The sequence below is a fragment of the Pseudorca crassidens genome, chromosome 4 (genome assembly GCF_039906515.1).
Source record: "Pseudorca crassidens isolate mPseCra1 chromosome 4, mPseCra1.hap1, whole genome shotgun sequence".
NCBI lineage: Eukaryota > Metazoa > Chordata > Mammalia > Artiodactyla > Delphinidae > Pseudorca > Pseudorca crassidens.
Genome location: NC_090299.1, coordinates 51,704,549 through 51,717,898, shown reverse-complemented (window position 1 = coordinate 51,717,898; position 13,350 = coordinate 51,704,549). Strand labels below are relative to the sequence as shown.

The 13,350-nt window shown below is 38.9% G+C and overlaps 1 protein-coding gene across 4 annotated transcripts in view; it reads right to left on the bottom strand.

Moving 5' to 3' along the window:
• Positions 1 to 468: 468 nt before the first annotated feature.
• ANAPC4 (anaphase promoting complex subunit 4) overlaps positions 469 to 13,350 on the bottom strand; it is a 41,461-nt gene continuing 28,579 nt past the window's right edge. For 2 of the 4 annotated variants that reach the window (XM_067735667.1, XM_067735664.1), the window contains exons 18-28: positions 10,742 to 10,798; positions 10,364 to 10,420; positions 8,188 to 8,281; positions 4,865 to 4,962; positions 4,233 to 4,294; positions 4,112 to 4,150; positions 3,914 to 4,015; positions 3,027 to 3,101; positions 1,931 to 2,104; positions 1,171 to 1,294; positions 469 to 804 (exon numbers count right to left, since the gene is read on the bottom strand). In XM_067735667.1, the coding sequence (XP_067591768.1) occupies positions 577 to 804; positions 1,171 to 1,294; positions 1,931 to 2,104; positions 3,027 to 3,101; positions 3,914 to 4,015; positions 4,112 to 4,150; positions 4,233 to 4,294; positions 4,865 to 4,962; positions 8,188 to 8,281; positions 10,364 to 10,420; positions 10,742 to 10,798 (1,110 nt within the window). In that variant the 3' untranslated portion in view covers positions 469 to 576. The remainder of the gene's footprint in view (positions 805 to 1,170; positions 1,295 to 1,930; positions 2,105 to 3,026; positions 3,102 to 3,913; positions 4,016 to 4,111; positions 4,151 to 4,232; positions 4,295 to 4,864; positions 4,963 to 8,187; positions 8,282 to 10,363; positions 10,421 to 10,741; positions 10,799 to 13,350) is intronic. The other 2 variants (XM_067735666.1, XM_067735665.1) reach the window with 2 other exon arrangements.

Here is a 13,350-nt window from a genome sequence, read left to right as displayed (position 1 = left end):
GGTGATTCAAAGAATTCAGAGCTCAAATAAAGTAGCAGTGAGAAAAGATAATCATGCAGGTGTCAAGCAATGTTTTTGCTATTTAGATCATAAAGATAGTACCCATCTCTTGGCTTATTTAGGGTTACAGTAAATCAGTATAAAAACATAATTTTGAAAGCATTCTGGAGATCTAAAGTGAACTAGAAGAGGAAGATGGAAAAACAGGAACAAATGTTGTCTGCGTTTTAAACATACTAAATGCATCAAAACTTCCAGTGATGAATGACTAAACGTAATTTCTTCCTGATACAGGAATGATTCCTGATACCTACCTTTTGACAGAAAAGATTAAACTTTTTCTTCACATTCAATTTATATTTTCTTTAACACTAGTTCTGCACACAGTATTAAAAAGAAATCATGGTGAAAAGAAAATCTATCACAGTGGCTATACCACTAAAAGAAGATGACGCAGAACAAAAAAAATAAAATTTACTGTTTATTTCACAAAGAAAATTAAGTGGTCCAACACATCTTCGATCATCATCTGTGTCCTTTCTGACAAGAGAACATACAAAATAATGGCAAGCTAGATCATGAGTCTAGCTCAGGGTCAAGTTTTTCTACTTTAATGACCATCTCTGGAGCTAAAGCAGCAGTGCCAGCTTGCTGGTTCTCTGCTTCCGACTCAGACAATACTTCTTCCTTTATTTTTACAGGCTTATTACTGGCTTCCTCCTCTTCATCCGAAGACTCATCAAGCTCCCATTCATCATCTATGTCCATTTCAAATACTCTCACATGACGGAGATTCGAGCTTAACTAAAGAAAAGGCCAAATAAAGAACTTTAAAAATGGCTTAACTAATACATTATATATAAAAAATTAGAAACAAGAAATCGGAAAAAAGTGGTTTTATAGGCAAGTTATTTTCCAATCAATTTACAACAAAATCACTAAACTCAGCTTTCATTTTGTATAAAAGGATCTCCACATACAATTTCAAGATTACTAAAATCTAAAATTGTTATTAATTACTTAGTAAGCTTTCTCAGAACAAGAGAACTAAATAGCTAAGGCCACTACCTGCTCATAATCAATAAAAGCTTGACATCACTAAATGTTTGCACTGAGAGGACTTACAGATCCTGTTGCTTCTGTTACTCTTTGCAACAATTTAATACTTACCACACAGGACACTTTGCGAAAACCATTCCCAGCAACATACTGTGCTTTCATACTTTCCAGTAATCTCCAGTGCTTTTCAAAGTGCATGGTACGGGTGGGAATAGCACTACGCTGCTCATCTAGCCTAGACAGGGGAGAAAACCAATCCAGGAGTGAAATGGGGCTGTTCTCCCTGGTTTACTAGGGGTGGTATCAGGGTTTGATTTCTACCAGTATTCCCATTTCCAATATAATTCTACCAGCTACTGTATAAAAAAGCTGTGATACTATATTCTATGAAAAAACTGCATTTCCAAATAGGCAGAATACCTTTTTAAGGCAGAAACCTTAGTAAGGTTTTTGATTCACTTTCAAGGTAAGCAAATGGACTCATTTTAAAAATTAGAGATCTGCCTATTTAAATTTCAATCTAAAGCCATCTCGTTCAACTGACCTTGAACGTCTATGTGGCTACTGAAGTCCTAATTCTGAAAGGAAAATACTAAAGGCAAATCTAAAATAACTCTACTACAAATTGGGGTTCATGCTATCCTTGAAAACAGTTCCATTCTCCACACCAAATAACTCCCCACCTTGTTCCAGCAAATAATTCTTGACAGAAGAGCTGTTGAAGCCAGTATTTTTTCAATAAAAAAATAGAAGCATTTCTGCTCAGCTGACTTTATTTATCTATCAAACCTAAAGAACCAGAATGTACAATATACATTAAAAAAACATTTAACTGTTCTATCAGAAAGACAATCTTACTAATGTAAGTTACCTTGTAGAGTAAGACCCAGTGAACTGATATTCTGCAGAATCTTCACTGTTATACACTAAAGACAACGGCAACTGGACCAAGAGTCTATCTCTTCCTTCACGTCCTACAGTGTCTTTAAGAACTACTGTGACAGTTTCATCATCATAAAACTGTGCATCTAAACAACTGTAGGTGCTAGAATTAAAATAAGTTTTGTTATATCAAAGATGTTATCATGACTGAGAAAATACTGTATATATAACATTATACTGGTACCAAGCAGAAAACTGACAATGAAAATATCAAGTGACATTCTATACAGTAACATTTAAAATATATCATTAGTTTACACTAAAGTCACAGTTACCTGTTGTACTGATTATTCACAAATATAACTAGGCCCTGAAAATAGATAATCATGAAAAAAGAAAAATCTGTGAACTTGGTTCACAGCTCCAGAAAACTCTTGACATCAATGGTCAGGCCTTAAGCCTGTAGAGATTCCATGAATGACACCATGTATATACATGTGTGTGTGTGTGTGTGTGTGTGTATATACATATATACATATATATAATAAACAGAGTTTACTAGAGTGAAAAGTAAAAATAAGATTTACATATGAAAAGACACAACTTCAAAGACATTATCATAAAGAACTTCGTTTATGTAAGGAAAAGAGTAAGAAAAAGGTTGGTTTAGGATTAGTGTCAGTTCTTTCTCTTGCAAAAGCCTCAGGATGACATCAAGTATTGTTACCCTTTGTGCCCTAAGAAAATCCCACCCCAGTGAGAAGGATACCACCTCACACCTCGCTGGTCATAAGAAGACCTTCAGCCATCTGCCCCCTGGACCCACATTACTTTCTTAGTTGACAAAGAGCTCAGAAGTATTAATTGTAGGAAAGCACACTATAAAAATTCCTGCAGGCCAGTAAGGTTCCTTTCACTGTAAGTCAAATCATCCTCTAAGTATAAAATACATAACCAACCCAGCCCCCTAAGTTGCAAATGATGAAGGCCTTCTAAGAATATCATCACTGTAACTGAGTCTAGCCATATTCCTATAATTGTATTTATTATATATACATCTCACTCAAACAAGATTCAAGATTTACCTTCTTCTCACTTTTTCAGTTGTGGCATATGTGAAGCTCCCAAATTTAATAGCAATTAGTCCATTACTTACAGATCTTCAAGAAAGAAAGGGGGTGGGGGAAGAGACTTTGTAGAACAAGTTGGATAGGCAATAATCTATATATGCTTGAAAGAACATGATTGTTAGTACATTTACCTAATCACCAAACCTGAGACCCAAATACTATTACACTCACTCTAGAATACTGATAACTGATATAAACCCCTGATAGATAAAACTAACATCAAAATTACAGCTTAGTTTAAAATCTTATAGTCACCAAAGTAGAAAGATTCCTTATAAAATAAGGATGTTTGGGACAACCAAATTATTTCTCTCGGGCTACATCTTGGTTTCAAAAACTTTCCCTCAGGTTTAGTTTTAAATCATTTAAGATCCTAGTGACATCCTGAATATGATTTATTTTTCAGAACTTTTATTTGCATTCTCAAAAGAAGTCTCTATATGCAAGGCTTCTTGTTTAATGAAAGGCATACTTAACCTGAGGTAAAAATCCTTTCTATAAGGAAGCCAAAATATAATTTTGAACTTCCACAAGTTGATGAGATATAATCCTGACTATTCTGTTGTTATATTTTTCCTAACCCTAAAAATATCCTACATGTAACAGCTATATACCAATACAAAATTAAATAATCTAGAATTAAAAGGGATCACATAGCTTCCTAATTTGGCATTACCACCTTAAAAATGTGAAAACGAAGACCAGAACAGTTAAGTTAGCAAGCTTAAAGTCATAAGGCAGCTTAACTAAAACCTGAAATGTAGGGAAGGGAAGTGGTATGTTTTATGATTAAAAATAATAAAATCTTATCTCCTTGGTTCAAACTTCAGATTAATACTTACTGGGAAATATCAGTATGTCTCCTTAAGATGCACATTTTATAAAGTGAATCTTCTAAAATAGTAAAAAGAAGATAATGCAGATTTGAGGTTTTATTATTCCACCTAAGGAAAAAAGTTAATGTCAAAATATGATTATTTAGCTACCAATGCAGAGAACCAAACTGTATTATTCACATGAGATAGGGGAGAGACACTTACAGAAAAGGGAATTTGAACAATCTACGTGTGGAGTCCTCACTAAAACAAAAGAAAAAAAAGAAGTAAGAAAAATTTTAATTGGCTGCTGAATTATATCACCCAAAAAGGTAAAGAGAATTACCTTCTAGCATCTCTATATAATGGAATACATATTGCTTGATTCATCGATTTTCCAATTACATCCTAAATAAGATTTAAACATATAATTAAAGCATATACATACACAAAAATAAATACTCCACAGAAAGTGACTGCTCGTCACTGTTTAAGTCTAGTGCAAAATCATCTATATCACCAACCTTCATGCAAGAAACTTTAATGACAGTCATGGCAGTAAGGAAGAGAGAAAGTTCTGAGCTGAAAAGGACCCTGGAGATAAGTGATGGCAGGTTAGAAACCACCTCTTCTAGTCCCATAGCATCAATCATCCATCATTCATTCAGTAGTTAACAGACACATCAGCTCTGTAACTAACCATTTATAATAAGTCTGTTCTGGGCACAAGTAAAATACTAAAGGACATCAACACGTTCAATAACTATGTAGTTATTTTTTAATTTATGTAAGAAAGCAACAATAAGAGGAAATATTAGAGTGAGCCATATGAAACTGCCATTTTTGTTAGTCAGAAATAGCTGAACACCAGCATTTTGATATGGTTCATCTTAATAACTACGACCATTTACATAAGCGAGCCGCATAGCGCAGATGTTCTTGCTCCTACACAAAAACATGCATTTCTTTCAAACTTACTGCTGGCTTTTGCAAGCAATGATCAATAACGTTCTCCATCCGCCTTTTCACAAAATGCAATGATTTTCGAGGATAATAAGGAAACAGCAGAGGACTTTCTGGTTTGAAACAAAAACAAAAAATAAAACGCTGTAACAAACCAGATAACTAGGAGAAACTGATCTACTGCTAGAGCCAGCCCACACAGCTCATCTGATGGTGGAACTCTCCCTGGCCACTTCATTACACCTTGGCGCGACCTCACTAAAGATGACCGTGGCCTTCTGCCTTGCATCATCCCCTGCTGCCAGTCCTTGCAGCTTATTATTCTATATTTTATTTTTTCCCACCAAAATCCAACAGTATGCTTCTGCTGGCTATAAGAAAAAAGGGATGATTTGGAAACCATAAGACATATAATGAAATAAGTTCATTTTTCTCTCTTCTTTGCCACAATGGTATAACAACAGCGCTTGTTTTGGAAGAGTGTGATAGTGAAAACAAAAACAGGAGACAAGAAACTGGTGCTATGAAAATAAGCTCTTTACTTTTGAAAAGACTACTTCATCAGTAGAAAGTAATATATAATTTTTCATTTAGTGACACCAAGTATGCTAGGTTCTTTTTATACCTGTTATTTCTATTGTTTACAACAGCTGTATATATTAAGCATCATACTCTTTATTTTACTGATTAAAAAAAGAAAAAAAATGAGGCTTAGGAGGTGTAGGCAATTGCCCAGCGTGAGAATGACTAGGAAGCTAGACTCTGAATCAAACCCAGGTCCAACTCCCAAGCCCACCCTCTTCCACTGTGCTCTGTAGGCCTCCCTCACAGCACCTCATGTCCCAGCTACACTGGATAAAAGGAGCTTTAATCGTGTTAACATTTTAAGCTCCCAACAGGGGACAGACGCTGTGGTATCATAGAGAGATATTTGGTCTTTGTCCCCAGTTCCTGGCCCAGAGCTCCTTAATGAGTTTTAATGAGGCCCTTAGATAGCTTCAGGATGGGGGCTGGTCTCCATAAAGACCAAGCCTTGATTAGAAGCTTGGAACTTTCAGCCCCTTCCCTCGACCTGCGGGTAGGGGAGAGAAGCTAGCGTTGAGTCCCGTCACCAATGGCCCCTAACCCCTACATAATGAAAACTCCATAACGCCCCTAAACGACAGAGCAGAGGGCCTCTGGGTCGATGCTTAAGGTGCTGGGAGGGCAGTGCGCCTGGAGAGGGGATGGAAGCTCCACGCCCCTCCCCATACCTTGCCCCATGCGTCTCTTCCATTTGGCTATTCCAGAGTTGTATCCTTTATAATAAACTGGTAGATGTAAGTTAAGTGTTTCTGAGTTTTGTGAGCCATTTTAGCAAATTATTAAAACTGAAGCATGGGAAGCCCCAACTTTGTAGCCAAGTGGAACAGAAGTGTGGGTAACCTGGGGACCCCGTACTTGTGACTGAACTCTGAAGTGGGGGCAGTATTGTGGGACTAAGCCCTAACCCTGTGGAGTCTGGTGGTAACTCTGCAGAGTTAGTGTCAGAATCAAACTGTAGGACACCCAGGTGGTGTCAGAATTGGTCTCAGGAGGGAAAAAAGCCTCTCATTTTGGTGTTGGAAGTGTTTTGAGTAAAAACAGCTCAGATGCATACTGCCTGCTTATATACTATGTACCGGGCACTATCCTAAGTGCTTCATCTAGGTTAATTTGTTTCATCTTCCCAACAGCTCTTTGAGGGAGGCGCTCTGATCACCCTCACTTTACAGAAGAGAAAACTGGGGCACAAAGAGGTCAGGCAACGTGCCCTCAGCCCCACACCAGGGAGTGGCAGAGCAGGACTTCAGCCCAGGCAGCCCGGCTTCCAGCACACCGACCTCTACCCACGTAACAACACCGACTCTCTCACATCCCCTGGGAAGCTAGGTGTGCTAAGCATTTAGCACTTGATTTTTGCAAAGTGCTAGGAAGAAGTTTCATTAAAGGTTTCTTAATAGCTCCATAATGACAGTTGGTATTACTTCATACTAGACTAAGAAACTGGGAGATTAATGAGCTTGCCCAAAGTCACACACTAGCAAACTCTTAAGCATTTAAGAGATGGAGTTAATCTGAAGTTAAACATGAGAACTGTAACTAAGATTACACCTTTCTATTCAGCCATAGAAGATGTGGGGAGAAAAAAGGGTAGAACCCGTTTTTAGTCCAAAGTCCCCAGGATGGATATTAGCCCAACAGTGACAGGGTCCAGGTGCCACACCCCTGCTGGTACACTGCCATCAGCCCTCCCCAGGCATCCTTCCTTACTCCTTGGACATCCTGATTAAATACGGTAAATGAGCTGAGTCAGCTGTACTTTTATTTTCCCTCTATTCAATAGCTAACTTACGTCAATACATCTCTCTCAATTGATCTTAAGACTCTCAAACAATGTAAAATACGTCCTGCTCTGAAAAAGAATTTGGGCTTGTAGGGTTAAATCAAAACAGCAGTAAGCAAAGTTCTGGGCCTGAGATTTCTCTGCCTCCCCCCACTCACTCACTCATTCAGATACACAGCAACCACACAGAGCAGAGGTCACTACTAAGTCCAGTTAAAAACTCAGGCTCTCAAGTTAGCAGAATCCTAGCTCTATCGCTTACCACCTTGGGGCCTTCTCTAACCTTCAGTTTCCTCACTAGTAAAATGAAGATAACAAGCACCTACCTCATAGGTTCTTGTGAAGATTAAAAGAGGTAATATATGTATGTGGCTATTACCCCAAGGATCTAAGAAATAGCTAAACTGTGGTCAGATTATTCTTTGAGAAAGCAAAGAAACAGATGCTTTAAAAATCTTTTCATCTAAAATGGAGACGTTTCGACATATTTAATGGTTGCTATTTTGTGCTGTATTCCCAGTAATGTTGGCTAAATAAAGTTTTACCAAATCAACATCCTAGAGAATGAAAGCATAACAATTAAAAATACAACCTCAGAAGAATACAGTGATGCATCATTATAGGAGTTAAAAGCATCATATGCTCTTAAAAGCTAATAAATTGGAACTGGCAAAACAGACTTCTCTGACTGATAGGCTCTACAGTTTTCTTCCCAATATCCTATTTTTTAATACATATTTTTTATAATGGACAATACTTAAGCAACCTTACTACATCACAGTTAATATCAGAGTGTTTCTGAACATGGTAATGTCATATACTGTTATTATTTTACTGTTTCTATAATCAAATAAAATGGACACAGAAGATAAATCTAAAGAACTCAGGTAAGTATTCAGCAAGTACACTTGCTGATGTACTGGTCTCAAATAAATATAAACATGGCCAAAATCCATGTTGGTTCATGACATACCTTTAAGGTGGCTGCTGTTTTGAAGAAAGTCATACCACTGGTTCCCTTCTGTGTTAGGGGGTGACACAAGATCATCATCTTCGTCTTTCAAGTACTAGAAGTACAGAATTAGAAACTTAAGTTTTGTAAACCAAAGCATTAGGCTCCGAAATTGTTTATATTTAACATTATTCTACTTATTTTGTTTTACTGCCAAGTCCTCTGAAAGTGCATTATTCTGTGAGATGACCAAAATCTGCTAAATGCCAAGCAACTGAACTGCAAACATTAGAATGCTGCAGATTTAGAGACTATAAATTGAGTTTAAATTTCATGTTCTATCTTCAGGAAGCACATTTTAAACTTACATATGTAAGTTTATAAATTAATTTGAAAAGTATCAACTGTCAGTCTAATCTATGGCAGTAGTTCTCAAAGTGTGATCCATGCAGCTCTGAGAGTCTTCAAGATGCTTTCAGAGATCCATGAGGTCATTACTATTTTTATAATAGTATCAAGATATTATTTGCCCTTTTCACTGTAATGACATCTGCCCTGATAGTCAAAAGCACAGGTGGAGAAAACTGCTGGCACTGTCACCAAGAATCAAAGTAGTGGCCCCAAACCATACTAGCAGTCACTATACTCCTTTTTGCCACATACAGTTTCACTAATCTCTAATGAGGCTATTAAAATGATTAAACTAAATCTCAACAAAATCTTTTTAATATTCTGAGTGACAGAATTGGGAAGTATAAATAAAGCACTTTTGCTGCCTACCAAAGTATGACAGTTATCATGAGGGAAAGCATTTATGAAAATGTAGTTGTGAGTCAGGCCAGGCACTTCTTTGTTATTAATGGAATTCCATTTTCACTCAAAAGAACAACTGGCAGACAAACTATGATTATTCGTTCTTGGGTATTTGGCAGATATGTTCTTGAAAATAAAGAAAGTGATCCTGTCACTTTAAGCAAAACAACTGACAGGGGTTTTCCTGGTGGCGCAGTGGTTGGGAGTCTGCCTGCCGATGCAGGGGACACGGGTTCGTGCCCCGGTCCGGGAAGATCCCACATGCCACGGAGCGGCTGGGCCCGTGAGCCATGGCCGCTGAGCCTGTGCGTCCAGAGCCTGTGCTCCGCAACGGGAGAAGCCACAACAGTGAGAGGCCCGCATATCACAAAAAAAAAACCCCCACAAAAACAACAACAACAAAAAACTGACAGTATTTATTACCAATGATAAAATTTAAACATTTAAGCAAAAATTAAAATTTTTGAAAAACATGTATCTGCCACTATGTGCTTGGCAACCTCACAGTAGTTAAACATTGTCTGATGAGATTGGTAATGACATTAACAAAATCTGACTTTTGGATACTTTATGAAGAAAGGTGTCAGTATATGGAAGATCGTTGTAATTCAGTGAATCAGTATTTTCCAAATGACCAGTACATGATATGGCAAAATCACATGCACAGCGTAAAAAATCCATCCAAAGTGCAAGGTAGATGAATGAATTTTAGTGAATCAGAATATGAAAAGTCCACTGATGCAATTTAGATTCCATACTGAAACTAACCTAAGATACTACCACCTGTCAGGATCTGGTGTAGTATCAAAGAATATTCACAGTTATCTAAAAAGCTATTAAAATACTTTACCCTTTCCAACTACACACCTGCGTGAAACCAGGCTTTCTTAACCAAAACAACACATCACAATAGATCGAATGCAGAAGCAGATATGAGAATATAGCTGCCTTGTCTTAAGCCAGACATCAAGGAGATTTGCAAACATATAAAACAATGCCATTCTTCACTTAATTTTGTTTTGTGAAGTATAGTTACTTTTTGTTAAAAATATTTATATTAACGTGTAACGGTAAGTGGGTTCTTTTTAAATTAATTAAGAGATAATTCTTTATTCTGTTTAATTTCAAATACCTAATAATATCTACTATTGATAGATACAGTGCACATAAAAGCTCTCCGGAGTCTTCAATAATTTTAAGAATGTAAAAGGGTTCTGAGACGAAAAAGTTTAAAGCTACTCTTTGGTGATTTTACTCAAAGGGCACGGTTACTATATAATGTGGCATTATATTACTTTCCAAAAGTTTTGTATAATAAAGACTAACACTGCTAAAGTTTTAAAAATAAAAAAATTAGTAACTAGATTCAATCCAGAGCCCATACCTGACCAACTTTTTCAACGTTAAAATATTTTCCTTTTCGATTATAAAGATCTGGAGCCTAGAAAGAATAAATATAGTTTAATTCTTAAGTCAACTCACTGACGAAAAAAAATCTTATATATTTACACCAAAAACTCAAGAAAGCTGTTGGTGGCAGTTACTCTTTTATATGTAGTAACACACATACAAACAAAAGTTCCATTTCTATGCTTTACATTTAATAAATAAGTACTGCCATTAATTAGCTCAATAGTTTAAAAAGCATACAGAATTGCTTAGAACTTCAATTAAATTGGATTAAATTTGATTACTTCCTACCATTATCCCAATTTATTGTGATTGTTTTTTAAGAAGCACTATAGAAATACCAATTTCCTACCTCATTGAAATGTTCAGTAAGAAATTCAGCAACAAATGTGATGTCTTTTTGAGTCATCTATCAAAACCAAAAGGAACAAAAACAGATTAAGATAAGAGAAAGCTTGCCAATAAAATTCTATGTAATAATAAATGTGACTTTTCTACTATCTACTAAAAGTTATGGGACAAATAAGCAAAGTTCCTTCAAAGAAAATGTCAACAGAAATTCAGGAGATTATGCAACTCTGAAAATATGAAATCCTAGGGCTCTGAGAAGCATGTAATTAAATATTTTAAACCCATTTTCCAATCAGCGACGCCAATAGCTACAGAACTCTTTATGGCCTAAGGCTGTTTATTATTTTATGCTTTATGCTAAGACTATGTGTGTAGAGTCCCTCCTTTGGGAGTAGGGGACTGTCAGTCCAGATAAATAACCTCAATGTGAGTTAAAGGCTGCAACCCAAGAGCGCTTCAGTGTTGCCCCTCTGCTTCTTTCAATGACCCTGCCTTCTCCCTATCCCGGTTCTTCAGCCCTCAAAAAATTACACATTGAGGGCTCTCCCAACAAGTAACATATTATATTTCCCCAAATAAAGCTAAGAGTGATATCAGAGAAACAGCTAAGGTGAACGTCTCTGGTTTGCAAGGCCAGTCATCCACAGCACAAAAGATCTACTTTGTGAAAAAGCTGTGATCCTTTACTCATCTGGGCCACCAAGGCTAATCTTTTTTTTTTTTTTGTGGTACGTGGGCCTTTCACTGTTGTGGCCTCTCCCGTTGCGGAGCACAGGCTCCGGACGCGCAGGCTCAGCGGCCATGGCTCACGGGCCCAGCCGCTCCGTGGCATGTGGGATCTTCCCGGACCGGGGCACGAACCCGTGTCCTCTGCGTCGGCAGGCGGACTCTCAACCACTGCGCCACCAGGGAAGCCCAAGGCTACTCTTAATGCTCTCCATTTTTTCAGACTCAAAATTACCTAATCTATCTGAATCAGACAGTTTGGGCAGGGGTGAGGATGAGCGAGCTGCAGGAACCAAGTGGGAATTTTGCCTTATTCTGTAAGATTTTTCTAGAAGAAGGTTCCATTGCTACTTGTCACAATCCTTAGAGTCAGAAAGAAACTGGTGTTTGCCAGACCTCAACATAGGTACTAATACCTAAGTACTAGCTTTCGAAGGAAAATAAAAATGCATTTAACATTTTAGGAAGTTAAAGTAAGGAATCCAAACACCCTATGTTATATAGATTACAAAATCTTACACAAACATGAAAACAATAAACTTAGCCAAAATAAAGGTGTTCTGTGAGATTAAAAAAAAATCAAACATGCAAATTTAAAAAAAAAAGGCTTACTAGGATCTGTCTTGTGTCTAGAGCCTAACATCTTGTTAACTAATAACTGCATAAGACTACCAAGATGACCGGCAAAGCTGAGCTCAACCAGGGCAATATTAACATATTAGGAGAGGGGCGGAGTCAAGATGGCATACTAGGAGGATGGAGAATTTCTGTCTCCGCACAACTAGGGCACCTACCAGGCACAGTGGGGGACCATGGACACCTAAGGGGATGAGAGGAACTCCCAGCGACCGGGTAGAACGTGGGGCATGGGGGGAGTGAGGGGGGAGGAGAAGTGGAGGCAGGACGGGACTGGCGCCCGAGGGGCAGCTGGGGGAGGGGAAGGGATCCCACGCCCGAAGCGGGGAATTGTGGGACCATTGAGAGGGCAGAGGATCAAAAGGGAGCGTGGCCAGGTTTCCCCTGCCCACCGAGGCCCCCTCCAGCCGTGGGTCCTGAGGGAGTAGGAGGGAGGTAAGGGGGAGCAAAAATAAAGGCCAGACCTATGGGACCAGCACCCCTGAGGGGCAGCTGGGGGAGGGGAGGAGTTCCTACAGCCAGAGAGGCCCTCCCATGGTTAGGGATCCAGCGGGGATGAGGGAGACTGTTGGTGGGGGGGCGTGGAGGAACGGAAGGGAATGTGGCCAGTGCTTTCCCTGTCCACTTAGGCACCGGGGAGCCTCTTGGGCTCCTGGGCCTAATCCTCTGCCCTCAGAGCCTCCCTCCTGCCGTGCAGAACACAAGCCCCACCCCTACACCCCCACCCAGGACCCCGCCTCCACACTCAAAGATGCCCTCTGAGAACCCCTCCAACTGCGCTGGGCCTAAACCCCACCCACACGCCCCCACCCAGGGCCCCGCCTCCGCACTCCGGGGAACTCCACAGCTGGAAGGCCCTCCTTTGGAGATGCTGCCTCTCCCCTTAAGGCGCAGGTCCTAAGCAGAGGCCCCGCCCCACGCTCAAACACCACCCCCAACCCCACCTAGGCTCCGCCCCACCTTAAACCCCACCCCTAAGTTCCACCCCCGCCTAAACTCTGCCCCCATAGCCAAGGCTTTTGTTTTTTTCTTCTTTTTTCCTCTTTTAGACTGGGGTTCTGTTTTACCTTTTTGATTCATTTATATTTTATTTTTTTCTAATAAATCTTTTACTTTTCTAATTTTATATTATTCTTTATACTATGTTATTGTTCTCCTTTTGGCTTGTTCCCTCCCCCCCCTTTCTTTCTGTTGTGGTTTTATTTTACCTTGTTGCAGTTGTTTCAATTATACTTTTATTTTTCCTAA